Here is a 21988-nt window from a genome sequence, read left to right on the forward strand (position 1 = left end):
GAGCACTATCATTTTTATAAGGGCTATGCACCCCGCTAATGAAAGCGGCACTTTAATCCACTGGTCTACAGCTTTGGTTAGTTTTTGTATAGCCCTCCTATAATTGTCAAGTAATTATACTTGAGTGTTGGGTCTGTATGAATTTGTATCCCCAAGTATCTTACCGAGTCAGTTTCCCACTTGAGTGGAAAGTCCAGTAGTACAGGAGTTGTGGCCAGAGTTAGTGGGAGCATGAGGAGAGACCATGAAAACTGCACAACCTCATGGAGTATAGGCATAAGATTGTGGTTTGGGTCACAGGGTATTGTCTGCATATGGGGATATTATTAAAGTATATCCTGGAAAGTGAATGCTTCTATGGCCATGACACTCCCGCAAGGCACATGCCAGTGGTTCCGCCACTAGCGCATCTAATAGAGGCGATAGTGGGCATCCCTGTCTGGTACCTCTGGTGATAGGTATAGAGGCTGAAACGACTCCATTAATCTGCACCGAGCCGTTGGAGCAGTATAAAGAGTCTGTACCATCTGGATAAATACCTCTCCCACTCCAATATGGTGTAGCAGCACCTCCATCAGAAAGCCCCATTTGACAGAGCTGAATGCCTTTTTGGAATCTAAAAGCATAGCTGGCACCGCTGGGTAAAATTTGCTGTATAGCGCTGAATAACGTTCTAAGATTCATTGTAGGGTTGCGACCAGCGATGAATCCTGCCTGTTCTGGTTTAATCATTGCTGGTAGGGGTGATGCTAATCTGTTAGGCAGGATTTTAGCATGGAGTTTTGTGTCTGCATTCATTAAGGAGAGAGGTCTATAAGACAAGCACTGCTGTGGGGGCTTGTCAGGCTTAAGCAAGGTGATTATTAGCGCTTCTCTCATGGAGACCGGCATTATTTTGTCTTTGGTCATTTCTTCAAACAGAGTCCTCAGGTGTTGTATTAGGAGCTCCTGATAGGCCTTATAGAAGGCCACTGTGAGCCCATCAGGGCCTGGGGCATTTCCTGCGGCCACGTCTTTGAGGGCTCAGCGTAACTCTGCTAGTTGCAGAGGGATCATTAAACATTCCCTATTATCATTAGTCAGCCAAGGCATGGCTATGTGCTCAAGATAGTCCGTTAAAGAGGCTATTTCAGGAGAAATTATGGATGTATACAATTCTGTGTAATAATATTGGAATATTTTCATGACTTCAGTAGGATGTCTGATCAGTCAACCCCTCACATCCTGTACCTCCAAAATTAAATTGAGTTCCCTATTGTGCCACTGCAGCATCACTAACTCAGCCAGAGCGCTCACCTTCCCCATATGTACGAGCTACTACATATTTCCCCATATGCTGAATTTCAGTCATTGCTGTTTCTTGAAAATCTAAGATTTTCTCGTGGATTAGACCAAGTAACCGATGGTCAGCAGTGGCCATGTGTTTCTAGGTCAGCTCTCTCATTCTCAAGGACAGCTAATCGACATTGTATAGATTTCAGGACACCCGCCTGTTTTGCGATGGCTATCCCCAAATGTACACTTTGAAGGCTTGCCATGCCACACTAAATTTAGAGACCGATCCTATAGCTATACAAAAAAATTATTCTGTAGACTGGGCCAAGTCTTTCCTAATGCAGTGCTCAGTAGGGAGAAAGCGCCATGTAAAGGGGACCGCTTTACACTTCTGGGTTTCTAGCGATAAGAGAACAGGTGAATGGTCAATAAAATCATGTACTGCAGAGTAGTGTGTGTAGCCACCCCCTGTGGGGAAACTGTGCCTACAGGCATCTACCAGGCCAATGTTGGCCACTATTGTGGACACAGCACGCGTTGCAGTGGATGGTCATCTGGGAGGTCCACTTGAGCGGTGAAGTGTTGGATTTAATACACAATTTAAATCGCCCCTCCCAAATCTGTGCAAGGTCTCCCCAGTCGGTTACCCTTGGACATAAATCATGATAAAACTGTGGATAGTTTGGGCCGTAAAGTCCCACTAGCAGGAAGGTGAGGTCCTCTTTGGTGCAGTGGACGATAATGTATCTACCACCTGGGTCATTGACAAGCTCTTGTATGTGTACTCCTGAGATTTTCCCTGTCCAGATCAACACCCCAAAGAACTGTCCTTGTAGTCTGCACAAGGTTAAGGCCATACTGCCCTGGGCGAGATGAATTTCCTGCAGTATTGCCAAGTCTATACAATGGCGCTTCAGATGGGCTAGAACCTTCCACACCTTTCTGTGGGCCCCTGACATTCCACATTAACGATTTCAGGGTTGTGTTCCTATCGGGCCATTAGCCCCTCTAGTCATCTCTGTCATGTATTGTGTGTTGTGAAGTATGATGTGATTAACAAAGGCCAACAACCTGTCATTAACTGTCGCGTAAAACATACAAAAACAATAATCAACATGTACCATGTAACCCACCCACAACCCCAACAAGCCTGTCATTGTTTATATGTGCCCATATTATCCCTCCCTTCACTCCCTCAATGAAACCATCCTATATAAAATGTGGAACACGTATGTGGCAGGTGTTATCCGGTTTGCATCCACGTTGCTTCCGTCAAGCCACCTCATAAAAGAAGTCTTGAGCCCCTATAAGAAAGAAAAAGTCAAAACTCTTATGGTGTAAAGCATATCAAGGTAACTATTTCGAGGCCCTGTATACCGCCCCGTTATCCCACATAGTGAAATCTGTGAGGCACAGATAAATGCAGCAAAGTTTTATCTATACATTTTAGTCAGTAATGGGGCCTGCGCCACCCCATGTGAGGGTCTGTCTCTACAGAGCCATCATAGGTGGGGCATGCATCAGGGGTGGCAAGGCATATGTCTACTTAGAGGAGCAAGCTATATCCCACTCTCCTGGACCCTCAAAGAGCACCAGATACCTGCAAAGGAAGAAAGGATGGAAAAGGACAAGCAGAAACAACAAATGACCAAACTCTATCATTTCCCCCACTAGGGAGTCGAGGTGGGGGAATTTCATTGACTAACCTGCAGTTGCTCTTTGTTTCAGGAAGTTCAAGAGTTGCTTATGGTGAGTAAAGAGTAGTGGTTTCCCATCAACCATGACTTGGAGCTTGGCAGGGAAAAGCATGTCGGTATTCCAAATGGAGTTCCTGCAGCTTATACTTGACCGACAGGAACAGTCTCTGTGCCTCTTAGACATGTTGGGTGAGATCAGTATATGAGGAGATGTTGGAACCTTCATGACATAGGGTCTTAGGTTCACGCGCCTTTCTCAGGGCTGCATCCCGGTCTCTGTAGTTTAATACTTTGGCTATCACTGGCCGAGGTGGCACTCCTAGGGGTGGCCTGGGCATGAATGATCGATGTTCTTCTTCAATCACAAACATGTCTGAGAATGTTTCGCGGCCCAGCAGTGTAGTCAGAAGTTGTTGGATATATCACTCCATTTTATCAATAGCTGTTGATTCCGCAATGCCTACCACACGTATGTTGTTCCTATGGGAATGGGCCTCCAATTCCTCAACCTTGATTTGCAGCGGAATTAGCATTTTGTCCATCTTTGATTGTGTCATAGTGATTGTGGTATGGTCATTTTTGACTTCAGAAATTCTGCGATGAGTTGCATCGAGATGTTTCACATGGTTATTGAGCTGCTCAGTCATCCTATCCATCCTGAAGGACAGTGAGCCCATTGTGCCGACTATTGTGGTGAGACTTTGCTGCATAGTGGAAAGGATATGTTTTAAATTAGGCTCTGCATCAGAGTCAGGATCCCCCAAGGTAAATTTTGTGTTGTCCGCCCTCCCGTCCCAAAGTCTGGGACTTTTCCACTGTTCAAAATGTAGATTTGCCTGGGTCTTGTCTGTTTTGCCCATGGTTGCATGTGTGGTAAACAGTCGGTGAACAAAGCAGAGGACAAATAGTGCCGCTGTGTCACTCTTTCACTGGGTGATGGATTGTCGCCTGGTCCCCTGCCCGACTCCAGAAGAGAAGGGTGCAAAGTGAGAACAATGGTGGTTGGGGCAACCGCCTTTAAGTTTCAGATCGCTTGCAGCAGATGTAGTCAGGCTATCCAGTGATCAAAGGGGAGTTGGTTGAATGCAGCAGGTGCTAATGAGCGTTTGAGGAGGCGCCTCTGGGGCGCAAGCGGCCTCCAAGGTCTGTGATGAAAGCCACATGGGTTTTCAGAGCCGTAGCCCGAGCCAGACCTAGAAGTCTCTCCGTGGATCTGCATGGAAGCATTTTCCTTGCCCTTCTATCTGCTCTGGCTCCTTCCCCAAGGTCTGTGCAGCAAGGGTGGGGCGCACCGCGGCTCAGCTCACCTGGCTATTTTACAGGGGCACTGTCAACTGCCAGTTGCGCCTGGGGTCCTGAGTCCCTCCTCGTCTCCTCTCCTGTCTCTCTGCCCACACCACAAGACCCACGGTGGGTTATAGCTGTGACTTGGGCTACAGGCCCCACCCTTCCCGGCGCGGCAGCCCAGAAAAGGATCTTCAGATCGTTAGCTCCCTTTAGTGTCAGGTCTACAATCACCACCGGCAGCTGCAATAATTCTCTGGTCAGCACGGAGAGCCACAGCAAGCAGTAGGTTTTCACACCTGCAGATGGCCGACCACGCAGAGGCCGCACTCAGCTCCTCCCCAGGCCTCCGCTACATGGGCTCAGGTCTCATCACTGGTCTGTCAGATGGGCCTCGCGGTGTCACCAAACTGGGGTTCCCAGGCTTAGTAGAGGGTGAGGTGTCGGAATAGAAGGCACTTTAAGCTTTCAGGCTGCAGGACTGTTGAGGATTGTGCAGTGGCCGCCGGAGCACTATTAGCTTACAGCCATCTTGCAGCTCGGCAAGCTTCGCCCCCCTCTAATGAAGTAATTAGTATATGAAAGTCCCTTGAAATACGTGAGTTCAGTGTGTGCGCTGTACAAGAATTATCATATGAGGACACTTGAAAATGAGCTAATTCAGAATCTTCTTGTGTTTAACATGCTTCAATTTTGCAGTTGACAAATATTATTGGGTACACAAGAGAACAAGCTTTTTGGTTCACTAAGGGCATACGTGTGGGTGAGCATTTATCAAAGAAAATAGAGCTCGAAATTGCACCAATATACATCAATTTTTTTACACCACTGAACTTCCTTGAAAATTTTTAAACTCACTCTCTCTGCTAAATTAGTTATTTGGTCTTACTCCCCACCACTTTGGAATTCAACTAGCTGCCCCTGCTCATAGCATCCCCCACAGTCTCCCTCATTCCTGAGTCACCTTCATTTTCCCCCAAGCTGTTCCCAGCCCCATTCATACATCCAAGCTCGACCCTGCCATGTTTCCTACTTTCCACTCTACTGGGGTACTTCTCCCTCTCAGCCCTTTGTTCTCCAGATAGGTTTCATGACCAGTGCCTTTTCTCTCTTGACACTTCTCTGCCCCTTGGCCCTGGGCTGCTGTCATCATGCCCATCACCACCCTGATCTAAATTCTCTTCTTTCAAACTTAGTCCTTCCATTGTCTGAAGACCTTTCCCATGCCAGCCATTGCATTTGTGAACACCCCCCTAGGCCTTTAAGTGGGATGAAAAAACTGGTGGAGGTCTCTAGGTGGTCTTTCAAAGGGGTGTGGCTTATGTAATTAATGGTGTGGCTTAAAACACTTAAACTAAAAATCTGTGCTTAGCATAGTGTGCCACCCGACTGGTATTTTGCTGCTTCTTTCTGTTGTTGCATCCAGATATATAATACAACATGTGATATTACACCTACAACAAGCCAGAACAATTGGCGTTGTCAATAGTTGTTAGTTGTATAAGATAAATAAGCAACCGGGGCCCGGTTTTAGGGGCTCCCGGTTGCACCACTTTTCAACTTTTTTAGATGGCAGCAATTACGGTGCCATTTTCGGCAGCCATTTTGGTTGCCGGTCTAGTGCTTGATCCTGGAACCAGGTCGGGCCTTTTTTAAACGCAGGCGGCTTCCGGCCGCCGGCCGCGCAGCGGACGCGCAGCTGGCGCGACGAAGGCGTGCCTAAGGCAAGCCCGTCTGCGCCCGTCCGCGCCCTGACGTGCCCAGGGCCCAGGGATGCTGCTCGTATCTCTACAAACAGTTTAAAGTACTCCTCATCCCATCTTCATGCACTTAGAGTCACTCAGAAATGCTCTACTCCCGTAGGTCCTACCCAGTCTTCTGTATGTCTCTCTTGTTCTAGCTGCTCTTGGTCGCCTACTGTCGCCCCGCCCTCTAATACCTCCTCTCATCAATCAGGCAAGTTATTTCTGCTTAACTGCCGATCTCTGTCGTCCCACCTCTTACATATTCACACGCTCCTAGAAGAGTTACTACCAGATGCCTTGTTCCTTACAGAAACTTGGCTGAATGATGATTCCTCAGCGGATATTTGCAGCGCCCTTCCTCCCAACTACTCTATAGTTCATTTAGACAGACCCCAGATGAAAGGCGGTGGCATAGCCATCATCCACAAAAATTCAACTAAATGTTCGGCACTGCCTCTTGAGATCCCAGGGTGTGAAAGTATGTTCTTTTCTTTGTACCTGTCTTCCACTTTCACTCTCTCAGGAATCCTTCTCTATCGCCCCCCCCGGCCCCGGTGGAGCCTTTTTGGAAGCCATTCCTGATGTAGTAGCCAGTTGTATTGGTAATGCTTCTAATTTAACTGTCCTTGGCGATTTTAACATCCATTTAGATAATCCAGATTGTCCATCGGCAAAATCACTATCAGCCTCTTTTACCTCAATGGACATCGACCAATTTGCGATTGGCCCAACTCATTTGAAACGGCATACCTTAGACCTTATTTTCAGTAATGTTCCCAATATCACCTTTTCATCTTCTTTACCTTTACTCTGGACGGATCATTATTTATTGTCTTTTACTTTCCCCTATGATGCGCCCAGAGTGACTCAGCCCAGGTCCACCACTATGGGTCGTGCTTGGTCGAAGTTGGTACCTAGCACCTGGCATACAGCACTTCGTGCCTCTCCTATAGTTAATGATTATGCCTCCCCTAATGCGGTGGACCGGTTCGACAGCTGGATCTCTACCTCTTTGAATTCAGTTTTACCCTGTAAATTTAGGGGAAAAAAATCTGCCCATAAATCCAATCCCTGGTTTTCATCCTCTCTATTAGAACTCAGAAAGAACTGTAAAAAATTGGAGAGATTATGGAGGAAAGATTATAATCCTTCTGCCAAAGAAGTTTACAGATTAGCTATTAGATCCTATCATCACAATATTAAGGCAGCTCAGGCTCTCTATTACAGCAGTAGAATAGAGAATTCTTCTGCTTCTCAGAAATAAATCTTTCCGATTTTTAAGGAGCTCACTATAACTCCTATGCCGCCCTCTCCGGTTGAAGCTTCCACTATACATATGAATGCATTAGCAGCCCACTTTCAGGACAAGATCAGCAAGATATACTCCGGCTTTCCCTCATCTCCCTCTCAGGAGAAACTTAAGGGGCTGGATATGAATCCTCATACCGATATGATCCAGCTAACGGATTTTTCTCCCCTCACAGACGCTCTAACTCGGAATTTTCTTTCCAATATCAAATCGGGCTCCCCCTTGGACCCTGCCCCCCCTTCTATTCTCTTGAAGGCAGCAGATATTGTTGTTGCTCCTTTGACAGAAATACTTAATAACTCTTTGTCCTCCGGTATTTTTCCCAGCTCCCTTAAACATGCGATTATAAAACCCCTTTTAAAAAAACCTAAGCTTGATCCCGCTGTTTTAGATAACTATCGACCTATTGCCCTCCTTCCCATTGCAGCAAAAATCTTGGAGAAACATGTAAACCTGCAACTGTCCAGGTTTCTTGAGAGCCACAATCATTTACACCCTTCTCAAATGGGTTTTAGAGCTCACCACATTACGGAATCGGCACTCCTTACGGTAACTGAATCAGCTCGCCAACTCTTAGATCAAGGTGGTCACGTCGCTATTATCCTTCTTGATCTTAGTGCAGCCTTTGACACTGTTAATCATATCCTCCTCCTTGACAGATTTTCCAAGATAGGGCTAGGAAGCTAAGCCCTCACTTGGCTCTCCTCTTTCCTCACGGGAAGATCCTTCCAAGTCCTGGATCGTTCTTTTTTGTCCAACGTCAGGCCTCTAACCTGTGGAGTCCCGCAGGGCTCATCTCTGAGCCCTACTTTGTTTAACATCTATTTGTCATCCTTGGCCACAGTAGTCGCTCCTTATAACCTTTCTATGGTCACTTATGCGGATGACATGCAATTGGTGGTATCTCTCTCAAGTAGTGGGGAATCTTCCTCTGCCAACTTGGCCGACTGTATGAAAGATATTGGGGACTGGATGACCTTATCCAAACTCAAATTTAATGACAGCAAATCAGAGGTAATGATTGTAGGCAAGGGCACCCCTGCCGTCCCTTTGGCAATGCATTCGGAGGCTTTTAACAGTCTGCCCCCTCCAATAACACAGGTAAGAAGCCTAGGTTTCTTGCTTGACCCCCGTCTGACAATGGAGCTGCAGGCCAAAAGAATCTCTTCGGTTTGCTTCGGCTTAATCAGAACTCTCAGGAAGATTCTTAATCTTCTGCCGTTTACTGCCAGAAGAATTCTTGTACAAGCCTTAATTCTTTCTCGCCTGGATTATGGGAACTCCCTATACCTGAGTTCCCCAGAGTATGTAATAAAGACGCTGCAGGTTGTGCAGAACGCTGCAGCCAGACTTCTTATGAACACTCCTAGGCATCTTTCTGCTAAGCCAGCGCTCGCAACTCTTCACTGGCTCCCGATTAAACAGCGCATTCAGTTTAAATCCATGTGCTTTGTTCACAGAGCCATACACAATATGGGCCCCCTCTTTCTTAGAAAACGGATCTCACTCTATGCTCCCCCTAGACTTCTTAGATCACGATCTTCTCAACAGGTCTATACCCCTTTTGTCAAGAGATCATGGGGTGGCAACTCGTTCTCCATCAGGGCTGCTCGGCTCTGGAATGCTCTGCCTTTGGAACTTCGGCATGAATCCCCAGAACATTTTTTCAGGAAGAAGCTGAAAACCATCCTCTTCCGCAGATAACCTGCCCCCTTCGGCTCCTCCGTGATGCATTGTGTACTTTAGCGCTGGGATGCCCCAGGGTAGCTATGCGCTTTACAAATTCATAAACTCAAACTCAAACGGCGTCTTTGTATACAATATTGAAAATGCCTCAGTTCTGAAATGATGAGACTGTGGAAGAACTGTAACAAGTATCTTTGAAGTTACATTAAAGGCAGTGAGGGTGAAGGCTAAAATGGAGAGCCCAATAGAGACCCATCTCAGCACATGCTTTTTAGAACTGCCTGTGCTCAACACCAGCAGGACCTGGCCCACTTACAGTCCTGCCCTCCCCTGTCATCCACACTGTAACCTGATTCCTCACTGCTGGGGCTCACTTCTTCAATGTCCCCTGTATCCTTCCCCACTTTGTAGCCCTACTCAGGCTGTTCATCACCACCACCGTGGATCAGGGAGCAGCCCCTTACCCCCCTCTTTACTGGCACATGCCCTGCTGGCTCCTGCAGTTCCATCCTTTGTTTGCTCCCTGTCCTGCTCCATTAACATCCTCCTGTCCGTGTTGTCTGAAGTCTGTGAAGTGGCCCAAGAGGCTCCCAACTCCTTTCCACAATCAAGTTTGCATCAGTGCAGTTCACTCAAATCCATCCACCCTTTAAGATTGAAATTCTGGAATGAGACAAGTTTTGTAGCAGAGCATCCTCCAGTGTTATAGCCCCTTTTTTGTTCTGCGTGGGCTGCCACCAGGTGTGTTGCTACTCCTGCATGTGTGTGCAGTCCCTATCCAGGTCTCTCTGCTGTACAGCAGTCCCATTTCCCCTTGCATCCATTCTCCACCACTACCTCCCCTATTAGGTCTACCTTCCTAGGTATGATTGCATTGTCCATGACCAAACTCAGCTGCCTACCAGGGTGTGTTTTCTGCCCCTTAGCTCTGTTTCTCCCTTAATGTGTTTCTTGGGCCTTTCTGACAGTCCTCCTGCACCAAGGGGTTGATTCCCAAGGTTAGCTCACCTGCACTCTGGGCCCTCCTCGTGCCTGAATCTCATGCTGACCATGGTGGCTCATCTCCCATGCTGGCCGACCATGCTCTCTCAGTAGTCGTCTCCCGCAGACCTTTTTTTCTGCTTGTTTACCTCCTCTGGGGTCAACCTCTTCCTTCAGTTCCTCTGTTTGTGTGCTCATTATTGCTGAAACTCAAGCCCTCACTGCTCCAGGGGGTGGCTGTCAAAGTGTAATGTCCCTTGCACTCCACCCTTGCCTTGGTGGGGCGCTAAACGCTATGACCGGCACTGGGTCCCCAGTGGAGACCACTCTGCAGGAACGTCTTGTCTGCACTAGGTGTGTGGCTCCCACAACAGTGACAGTAGGCAGCATGCAGCATGCAGGACTACCAGAGCCTGATCAACATCTGCAGGTGAGGAAAGTAAAAATGCACACTTTGTCTTACTTTGAGAAACACATTGGGGCATATTTACAAGCTCCTAGTTCCACCATTGGCTGCCCTAGGGCCATTTCTTTTTACATTAAGGCGGCGTTAAGGAGGCCTTTCTCCTACACCACTTTGTAAACCCTTGCACCACATTATGCTTGCGCCAGGCACAATGTATGCAAGGGGGCGTTCAGACTCAGGGAGGCCCAAAAAAATGGAGCAGTGAAATTTACAACATTTTTTCCATCATTTTTAACGCTTGCTCAGAGCAGGTGTAAAAATGACTCACTGATTGTAATCAAAGGGCCTCCCTATGCTTTGCTGCACTAGCGTCAAAATTTGGGACACTAGTGCAGCAAAGCGCCACAATAGCGTCAAAAATGTTGACGCTATTGTCCTAACAACCGCCGTAGTGCACCATATTGTAAATATGGCGCAACCATGGTGTCGTTAGGTGGGACAGGGGCAACGCAAGAAAAGTGGTGCATCGGGACCGATGGCCCACTTTCTTGTAAATAGGCCCCATTGTCTTTACATGGTGAAAAGTGATTTACCCACTGTCTGGTGTGGTGACTTGTTCCGACTGCCTATGTCATTGCAATGATCCACACGCTGTGCAAATCCCCTCTGGCGCGAAAAGAGTTTCACACCCCCACACCACAGACCCACATCGATTCTTCATATTTGTAGTAGTAACCTATTGCAAGGCACAATCCCACAGATATGGAAGCTGGGTATTGCACTCCGTATATTGAAAAAAACTAATGTAGAAACTAATGATCTCAGTAATTATACACCTACTTAATTTGTACCATTCTTTGTCAAGGTTCTGGAAAAAAATAGTATTGATGCAGAAATTTCACAAAAAAAACAACTTACTGGGTTTTGGCCAGGTAAGAGTACAGAGCAGCTGACAATATGGAAGCTGTTGTATTAATGTCACTCAGCCTCACTGTAGCTTTTGAAACCATAGCTCATTATATCATGACATTCAAACAAAAACAAATTAACATTATAATGGTTCCAATCCTTACTTGAAGATAGAACAAGTACAGTGGTTTGTCCAGCACACAAGGCAACCACAAAACGTCTTAAATATGGCTTACCTCAGGGTTGTATTCTCTCACTTTCACCCTTGCTGTACTCACTCTCTCTCTATACATATATATTTATATATATATATATATATATATACTCTCGCTTACTCATTCTCCGCATAACATGGGAGTTACCTTCTACATGTATGCAAATGACACACAATTTGTGTTCAGCATGGAAAAGTTGTCTTCACAGTCAACTTCTTCTGAACGCTCTCAGATTCACCCCAAGGTGGATGGTTGTATATTTTCTCAAATTTAATCCATCCAAAAAAAAGATGTTGTTTTAGCCCCCAGTTATCTACGGGGCATTCATATCCTTGAACGGCCACAAGAGAGGGGACCTTGTCCACCACTGGCAAAATCAGTTCACAATCTAGGGATTATAATTGAAAAAGAGCTGTCCCTGAAAACCATGTAGCCCCCAATCTTGCTTTTTGGAGTTAAAACAATACTGCTATTTACTAATGGTAATTTACACATACCAGTTATAAATGGTTAAATACAATTCAATTTGTACTAAGGCAATGCCCTATATTTGGCTAGTATTTAACTTATTAACAACAGGTAATTTAAAATGTAGCACCACATCTGATTTCCAAGGTGCTGAAAAGAGACCATGGCCCTCATTCTGACCTTGGCGGGCGGCGGAGGCCGCCCGCCAAAGTCCCGCCGTCAGGTTACCGTTCCGCGGTCGAAAGACCGCGGCGGTAATTCTGACTTTCCCGCTGGGCTGGCGGGCGGTCGCCTTCAGACCGCCAGCCAGCCCAGCGGGAAAGAGGCTTCCACGATGAAGCCGGCTCGGAATCGAGCCGGCGGAGTGGAAGCTGTGCGACGGGTGCAGTTGCACCCGTCGCGTATTTCACTGTCTGCGCAGCAGACAGTGAAATACATGTAGGGGCCCTCTTACGGGGGCCCCTGCAATGCCCATGCCAGTGGCATGGGCACTGCAGGGGCCCCCAGGGGCCCCGCGACCCCCCCTACCGCCATCCGGATCTCGGCGGTCCGACCGCCGGGATCTGGATGGCGGTAGTGGGGGTCGGAATCCCCGCGGCGGTGCAGCAAGCTGCGCCGCCGCGGAGGATTCAATGGGGCCGCGGTACACTGGCGAGACCCCGCCAGTGGTGCCGGTCCGACCGCGGCTTTACCGCCGCGGTCGGAATCCCCATTGGAGCACCGCCGGCCTGTCGGCGGTGCTCCCGCGGTCCTCCGCCCTGGCGGTCAAAGACCGCCAGGGTCAGAATGACCACCCATATCTCCCCACCCTGAAAAATGCACTGTAGTTGTCAATGAAAGAAAGAATGGATATCAAAGCAGTGGTTTTAGCGCACCGTGTATGATATATAGGTAGCCCAAACTTTCTGGCTGGCAAGTTTAAATGGTACTCCCATGCTAAGATCTAGCAATCAATATGTACTTTTTTATTCCTAAAACCAAATCAGTCAGAGAAGCTCATAATCTTTTTTCTCTGTTGAAACAAGCCCTCAAAAATTCAGAAACCATTGAAATTCTTCTTTGTTTAATAATTGCAGGTAAAGACCTCTTACATTCAATCCATACAGCAATAGCCCCACTGAAGGATGAACTCACTGTCCCATAATGTACAGTGGAAGATGCCTCAGTGATAGCACACTTAACAAAATACAATATACAACAAAATACCTCTTGACCCTGGATTGTCCCCGATCCCAATCCAAGGCTTCTACCCTGTTAAAGCTGCATCATTGGACTGGATTCCCATCTGGTGTACTTGCTACACACTATCAATGCATCACAAACTCTTTCAGACAAGTAGTTGGACCTGGAAAATGCAAGAGAGTCAGTGATTGGAGGGAGGATGGACACACTAGTCTCAAAGTGTATCATCCACATCAGGCAGGCAGGATGAGATTTAAAAGAGTTGCTAAATCCAGTGAAACCAAATTTATTTGGACAGAAGAAAATCAAAATCATGCAGGTCAAATTGAGGACCATAACGATGAGCATTTATGGAATGTGAAGCATTTCGGGGTGTCAGTTTCCAAAACAAGGGAGACAGGAAAAGGATGTTTTAGCCCTGAGCCTGTCCTGCCTGCTTCTGATCTTTACACAAGCTGTCACCTCATTACAGTAAAAGTACAGTATTTACAATTGGAAATGGATTAGTCCTTTAAGATTGCCTTAAAGCTGGAAACCTTGGAGAATTACCTTCAAACCATCAACTAATAGATGCTGATAAATCACCTTAAACTCAAATCATTCAAAACATAAATTGGAATATGGAAAGAATGCAAGAAGAACCAGCTTATGACCGTTTGATCCCAAAGCCTCAGTATGGTGATGACATTAACCAATTACATTGACAAAGTGAGAAACCTGGGAGTGACCAGTGAACCAATCCTATCCTTGACCAAGTGAAAATAAGTGCCTTCTTCACAGAGGGACCTCTATGATAAATTTCTCCTTCATCTAGGTTTCTCTCATATGCTCCAGATTTCTGACACCCTTGTCCTGTCTCATTTAGACTTTGCAAGGAGACTCGACCTGTGGACCCCACTCCTTCTGATGAGATGGCAACGACATAACTGATTTACTAGTATCTGCCTTCCAAGATCTTGTTCTATCTACTGCAAGGCGCTTAGCTGTCTAGAGTCTCTGCATCACCCACTGGGCTATCTAGGACAATAACCAATCCTTCATCCAGGTGAATCGGCAAAGATATTCACAGATGTTACTCCTCTGTTCCGGACTGGTGTACCTAGTTACCATTTCTCTTAGACGTTGACCTGCATTGGTGGATTTGCTTTCTCTGGACAAGTAGCAGAACCATAGAATTGTGTCCGGCCAAAGAGAAAAACCACCTAAGATCACTAGCAATTCAAAAAGGCAGTGAAGAATTGAGTCTTCCCAAGATGATCATACAGAAACAGTTATGAGTAAAGGAGATGGAAAATAAAGAATTCAATATCATACCCACTTAAAGCTCAGCACAGATCACCCTCAGTATATTAGGCACAATCACATGTGCAGCTGCCTCTCAATTGTGTTTGCTTCTAATCACACATAAGTGTAGCTATGGGTTTGCAGTGAGCAACCACTGTTAGATATGAACATGTGTTACACTTCCCGCATAGGCTACACTTCCCTCACACAACTTCTCTCGATCTCTACAATGGGAGTCTTGTCTTCCTAATTATCCAATCTCTCATTTCTTTGGCTCCACAACACACCAAAGGACAGCAAAGGAACACAATAGGAGCAACATAAGATGGTAGCTCTTGTCTTAATGCATACCATTGAAACACTACTCGCATCAGACAAGTAAATGCTGTGTTCCAAACACACCCATGAAGTAGCTTACCACCCATCCGCAAATGCACTCTGGTTTCTCATCAGGGGAATGAGGTGCAATATAGATGCAACTATCATACAGTACAGGTGCAGAATGGTTTGCACACCCACAACATCCACCATACCACAGGGAAATCACACATTCAAGGGCTCTCTTATATTATTCTCTCATAAAGATGAAACTGAAATAGAAAAAAACATAGAAAAATGTTATGATTTTCTCTCTAGAGTATTCATGACTTTAGAGTGTGACTCAGCTTCCAGCATAGTAATTATTTTGAAGTGTCTTTTAACAGCTTGGACAATGTCTACCCATGCAGCACTGTGCCTCAGCAACTGGATGTTTTTATTTTGCTGCAGAAGGGTTCTCTCAGGTTTATGACATAACAGTGCACTCATAGCTGAGACTTAAGTAAAGGATGGCTGGAGTGAGTTGTTTGCTATTCTTTCTTCCTGGCACCTGCTCATACTGGTGAATGTTTGTCCCACAGTTGACCACCACACTGCAGAGATGATGAAAAAGACCGCCGTGCTGGTGGATGGGGTGGTTCTGAATGGACCAATCATCGATTCAGAAGCAGGGGAGAGGTTTGTGGAGGAAGCGTACCGAATCATCATGGAAGATGCTGTAAAGAAGGCCACAGACGTAAAAGAGAAGGTTTGTCTTCCTACTATTTTCCCCCCTGCAGTAGGACCTCCAGAAATAGATTTTGGTGGTTTATTTTTGCATGACCAACATAACTGAACTATTTGGCTGGTTGCTCAAAGACGTCTTACATCATGAAGGATTAGTGACATCGAAAGAAAAGGGAAAGTCTGAGGATGGCAGCAAAGGTGGTCCACTAAGTACGGATTTGGCCGAGGGGTTGGTGCTGGTAAAGGGAGCTGATAGAGTGGATTCCACAGAGTGAGAAGACTGCAGACATCCAGGAACTAAGGACTGTCTCACAAAACATTTTTGGTTGCCATTATCAGATGTGCTTGGTGGTAATTTAAGGCAGTGCTTTGTCCGAACACTTTTTTCATCATATCCTAAAAGCAGATTTCTGGAGGTAGTAATGAATGCCAAGGATATGTGTGCACCTGTATTGTGTTGCATTTAGTTGGAATGCTGATGTGTTGTTTTTGTGTGGTTGTGTTTTGTGCTGCGTTAATCAACTGTCTGGGTTTACCTATAAATGCCAATACATATTGCTAACTTTTCAGTGCATTTCTTTCATGTTCCAGTGACAGATGACTAAGTTGGTAAAATGCTGCGACTTCAGATATTTACCTAGTTTTTGAAGAAAACAGTCAGCCCAAAATTGTGGCTAAGACCATTTCTAAATTAGAAATTCCAGCACTCACTTTACGAGATGAGGCCTCAAGTGTTGATCAGGGGCTTTATGACAACAAAGTGTCCTGGGAGTGCAGCACGCATTGCATCTGCTTTTTGAGGACCTACTGTGTTGAAAAGTGGGCCAGAGTTGCTTATGCAGCCCCTTCTACAACACGAAGTGCACTCACGCGCATTTTAGCCCTGTACATTGTCAAAGGGATAATTCGTAACATGCATGGGGTTCATGGCCCTGGCAAAGGCTTGCTGGTTTTTCTGTGCAATATTATTGATGCTCACTGAAGCCTTCCATTTTTAGATTTATGCCAATGTCACCAGATTCACATGCGCCTATTGTGCATCCCATGCACTAGGTCAGATCTGGGAAATGAGACCGGGTGGACAGAAGAAGGGGAGAATCAGACCTGCCTCTTTATGAGGAAGTATGTGCCTAGACACCTTCCATGGTTGAGCTTTTGAGCATGACCTACATACGTTTGACCATCATACGTAGTTTGTTTCCAGTCTGCATGCGCAATTGCCACCGACAGCCTGAAGAATTATTTTGTGACTATGGCCCTCTGCATTTCTAGATCTTAGGCATGTTAAGGCATCTTCTTGAGATGAGAAGACCAGGAAAGCAGGTGTCAATTGTTTAGTGGAAATAGATTGTATTGTATTGTATTGCAACATTTATGTCGCACCTACTACCCCTATGAGAGGGGCTGAAGTATGCGTGGACAGCAAGCTGCACCATGTTGGTGGTTGTCTTTGTTTTTTCCGAATATGGGTTATGTTTCCATCTCATGAATGATGACTATCAAGGTGTATTGTGTTATGGAGCGCACCTCTTAGCACCATGATGGGGGAAAGATCTGGAACGACGCGTCCGGAACAACTCCTGCGTTGTTCACGCAAGCGGAACAACACTTGCCTGAACACTTGCCTGAACACAGGCCTTTTTCTCTGCCTTAACCACACATGTGCCGAACAACGCACATGCGTGGTTAAGGCGGAGAAAAAGGAAGATCCATCGGGAGAGGACGCGGTCAGGTAAATGGGGCTGGGGCAGGGTTGGGGGTAGTTTTTAGGGGTGGGGTTGGAGGGGTGAAGGGGTTGGGGTGGTTAGGCTATTTTTTTTTTTTAAGGGGTGGGGTTGGTGGGTCGGGGTTATTTTGTTTTTAGAGGTGGGGATGGAGGGTTGGGGTAATTTTCTATTTGGAGGTGTGGGGGGTCAGGTTTTTAGGCGTGGGGGTGGGGGGTTGAGGTAATTTTCTATTCAGGATGGGGGCGGGTTTTAGGGGCGGGGGATCACTGTAGTTTTAGGGTCGGGGTCTGGGTATTTTTAGTTTTTGGGGGTCGGGGTAGTTTAGGTTTAGCGGCGGGGTCGGGTATTTTTAGTTTTAGGGGTGGGGAGGGGGATTGTGTAGTTTAGGTTTTAGGGCAGTGTGGGGTTGGGGTAATTTTAGGGGCGGGGTGGGGTGTCAGGGTATTTTTAGTTTTTTAGGGGCGGAGTGGGGGGTCAGGTAGTTTTAGGGGCAGGGTGGGGGGGTCGGGTATTTTTAGTTTTTTAAGGGTGGGGTGGGGGGTCTGATAGTTTTAGGGGTGGGGTCAGGGAAGTTTAGGTTTTAGGGGGGTTGGGGTAGTTTTAGGGGCGGGGTGGGGGGTCGGGTAGTTTAGGTTTTAAGGGGGTAGGTGGTTGCGGTAGTTTTAGGGGCGGGGTGGAGGGTCAGGGTAGTTTAAGTTTTAGGGGGGGTGGGGGGTTGCCATAGTTTTAGGGGTGGCAGTGGGGGGGTGAGGGTATTTTAATTTTTTGGGTGTAGGGTGTCGGGGTAGTTTAGGTCTAGGGGTGGGAGTGGGGGGTTGGGGTATTTTTAGTTTTTAGGGGTGGGGTGGGGGGTCGGGGTAGTTTAGATTTTAGGGGGGTGAGAGGGTCGTGGTAGTTTTAGTTGTGGGGTGGGGGTCAGGGTATTTTTAGGTGTTGGGTTGGGTTGGTTTATTTTTGGGGTGGGGGTTGGTTTTAGGGCTCAGGGTAGGAGGGGGTATCGGGGTAGTTTTTAAGGGTTTAAGGGTTTTAAAGGGAGGTTGGGGTACTTCTGTTTTCAGGGTGGGGGGTGGCATGTGACAACCATGCATGCCGTTTCTACACATGCCTTTGAAGGCATGCCTTTACAACGAAAAATTGTGGTAAAGGCATGCGTGGAAACAACACGGTTGGAGTTCCGACCACGTTGCTCAGGCATCTGTGGTTGCCACATGCGTGGTTCCATCATATAACCCCATGATGGATAAGGATGTGTAAGGGATGGCTCGCACTTTATTGTTTTCAGTAAGTTGGCAGAGTTAAACTTGCAGGTTCAATTATGGTATTTCTTATGATCATAGTCCACGTAGCAGTGCACAGCAATGGCTGCCCATTCTGAGATATTTAGTTTAAAGTGTATGGCCCTGAGCAGGCATAGGTTGGAGAGAGAATGGTGGAGAGATCTGCTGAGATGGACTTTGTTAATATCGTCCCATTTCTGATTATCATTGTAGATGTAAAGAACTGGTCACAGGATGTAGCTTGTTAGAACCTGCAGTGGTGGACTAAATTAAAGTCCTCCGTTGCCAGGGACACGTGGCAGTTATCCATGTCTGCTTAGAAGGTGATGGGTAGTTTATTGCAGTTGACTGGTACAGTACTGTGTGATGGACATGAATTATTGCCTTATGTGAGTGTAAGAGTGTCCAGCAGTAAAAGGTCATTGTTATGCAGTTTGTATTAACTACAACTGACTGCCCGACTGCTCAGTTTTATGATAATATTATTATTTTTGTGCTCCAAGAGGCTTATACATTGTATTGTAAATGCATTTATAAAATGCTTACCACCCCTGATGTGACGTTGAAGCATTTTACTCTGAACCTCAAATTTTAGTGGTGTTTCCAGTGCTTCTTGTTGGTTATTGGGCTTAGTCATGTTCTCTTAAGGAAGTCTTTCCAGGCATGTGCTCCAGTTTCTATGTGGTAGGTGAAATTAGCAGGAGTTAGTTGTTGGTCTTTAATGGGAGGAGCGGAGTGTGCGAATTCATGCAAATGGTTGGTGGTCTTAGTAGATGAGCGATGGGGCATCAGGTATTATTAGGTTGCAAGTGTGTGGCTTTTAATGGAGAGTTTCTGATTTTTTTAAATGAGACATTTTGCAAAAATGCAGTACTGATGGCCAAGACAGACATGCATGTGATTTGTCGAATAGGATATCACAAGAGAGAGGAGGCATGCAAAGGATGGAATTAGGGAGCAGCTACCTATAATGAAACTGAGCGTTTTTAAAGACATTTTACAAACTGTGATCATTCTATCTCAAAACATTTCAGCAGAAAGAGGCCAGAGAGCAATGTGTCCCCAAAAAATGACTCCCAGAAGCAAATGAGAGAGTCGAGAAGTGTATAATAGGCAGAGTTACAAGGTGTAAACGTCCAATAGTGAAAGCTGCAAAGTGCTTACCACACAAAGGGATCTTGTTCAACAACTGAAATAATTCACATTTTAATATTGGAAATAATGGCAGAATCCTAGACAAACGTGTCAAGTTTATACTTATTCTCAGCACATAAACTGATAAGAAAATGAAAACAGGAAAATGCGGTAGTCTCCAAATAATCCACCTTTAACCAGTGCTAGCTCCTGATTGGCTGGATCGACGTTTAGATTCATTTAGCTCTTTTAGGTTTTAGCTTGAAAAGTACCAGACATTTACATGTCTGTCCTGCCACTCTCGGCCATGAACGTATCAGAGAACAAGCTGTTCCACGCATTTATTGTGAGCAAAATACACCTATGGGAAAGACAGAGGAAGAAAAAAACAAAAAAGCGTCACAAAGGGAGAAAGCAGAAAGCTGCAAGAGTGAGCTGAAGGGGCAGGGAGTGGCTGTACATGAATTAAAGAGGCCTGAGATGGCTTTAGGATTGCGCTGCCTCAGCATTCAGTGCTCATACATTTAATTTATTTTCATTACAGCAGCAGCGTGTTTCAAAGAAGAGTTTTGGGCACCTGCACGTTTTTTTTATTTACAAATTAGGCAAATTTTTTATTTACAAATTATGCACTGTGTGGATGCTTTTTCTCCAAGGAAGTGTCTCTCGACAACGATGAACTATAATACGAGTGCTGTACTCAAACCTATAAATGACTTAAGCTGCATGCTTGTAGGTTCTATACCCTATGAACTCTAAGGCTGGCACTACCTCCCACACATATTTCACGAGTTATGTTGTTTACCTGTTCATAACTAAAACTTTATTTCGGCATCCAATGCCATAAAAGTCACATAAAGCACAATAAATATTAGGTTAAAAATCATAAAATAGCATAAAATGGAATTTTTTTTGTTAAGATAAATAAGAAAAAGGTGCAAAATACGCAATCCAATCAGGAGCAAGACAGTCCCAAAATACAATGTGGGTGCTAAAGAGCGCAAGTGGGACTACAGGGGTATGGGGACTAGACAATCTTGACCCGTTTCCTTCTAATGCGCCACATTCCTCTGAGGAATTTGGTGACTGCAATAGCAATGTGGAGACTAGAATCTGATGCTAAGATCCTCACGGCTGCAACATGGTCTTGGGTCCCCAGCCGTTTGCAGGTTGGAACAAGCCATTTCCTACGTACATGGGTGTAGGTTGGACATACGAGGAAAACATGGGCTGTTGACTACTGAGACTGGTTACAGCTGGGACATTACTCATTGACGGGGGCCCTATTCTGCCATCTATCAATAAATGTTTTGAGAGGGTGTGATCCAAATCTAAATTGCATATAGAGCTTCCTGTTAGTAGGGTCTCGGATGCCATCCAAGTAGGGTTCTAGCAGCCAGGTGGACTTGAAGTCCAGAAACACACTGGATAGTCGCCCTAGAGCGTGTGAGCGGAATACAGATTGCGTTACCCACTCCCAATATCAGGATTTAATTCTTTCTTTAGTCGGTGGTGGCTCTGTATATGATGCGTATCATGAGTCACCCATCCCAATGACAGCCAGTGATGACTTGACTGGATTGATTCACTGGATCTTGCTGGAGATGTCCATAGAACAAACTTCCCTGAAAGCGGCAGCGTAGGAGGAAAGTTCAGGAGTTGCCACGATTCTCCTCCAGATCAACAGCGGTCTAAGACCGACTATAGCAGCTAAGGGTTTGCGGGCCAGATCCAAGTGCAAGGGGAGAAGCGGGGTACTCAGGGGCAAGGAGGTGAGCTTTCTCATAAACATGTTTTCTTTATGGGTAAGCTCCTTTACATCCTCGAAGCCCAAGAGTTCAGCCCCGTAGATTGCTGCGCTGACAGACTTCATATTATAGATCTGAAGAGCAGCAGCTATTGGTCATGTAGTGGATGCATGGTGCTCCCTTAGAAGGACACCCACCAGCTGGCTGCATTTTAGTGATGTAGAATTAATGTGAGTTTTCCAGGACATTGAGTCTGATAGTTTGATCTCCAGATATTCAAAGGTGTTAACACATTCTAGTTTTGAGCCACCCAGAGAAAGGTTCCCCCTATACGATCTGTGTGGGTTAGTACCCATAAACTTGGTTTTGGAGGTGTTTATTTCAAGGCCTCTTTTGGAGCAGAAATCGTCAAAGCGATTAAGCAAGGATTGGAGGCCCATCAGTTTTGGATACTATCAGGGTGTCATCTGCGAACAGTGTTGCAATCTTTTTGTTGCCTAAGGCTGGTGCATCAGAGGGCAGCGATTAAGGTGCTGGACAATCTGATTCAGATATAGGGAGAAAAGGGTTGGAGCTAGTACACAACCCTGCCGAATGCCCCTGACTACCTTGATCAG

General features: G+C 46.0%; 1 protein-coding gene across 1 annotated transcript in view; it reads left to right on the forward strand.

Moving 5' to 3' along the window:
• Positions 1–21988, forward strand: part of GADL1 (glutamate decarboxylase like 1) — a 358673-nt gene that overhangs the window by 92696 nt on the left and 243989 nt on the right. The window contains exon 2 of the mRNA XM_069212001.1: positions 15341–15507. Coding sequence (XP_069068102.1) covers positions 15341–15507 — 167 coding nt within the window. The remainder of the gene's footprint in view (positions 1–15340; positions 15508–21988) is intronic.

The sequence above is a fragment of the Pleurodeles waltl genome, chromosome 10 (genome assembly GCF_031143425.1).
Source record: "Pleurodeles waltl isolate 20211129_DDA chromosome 10, aPleWal1.hap1.20221129, whole genome shotgun sequence".
In the NCBI taxonomy this organism is placed as follows: domain Eukaryota; kingdom Metazoa; phylum Chordata; class Amphibia; order Caudata; family Salamandridae; genus Pleurodeles; species Pleurodeles waltl.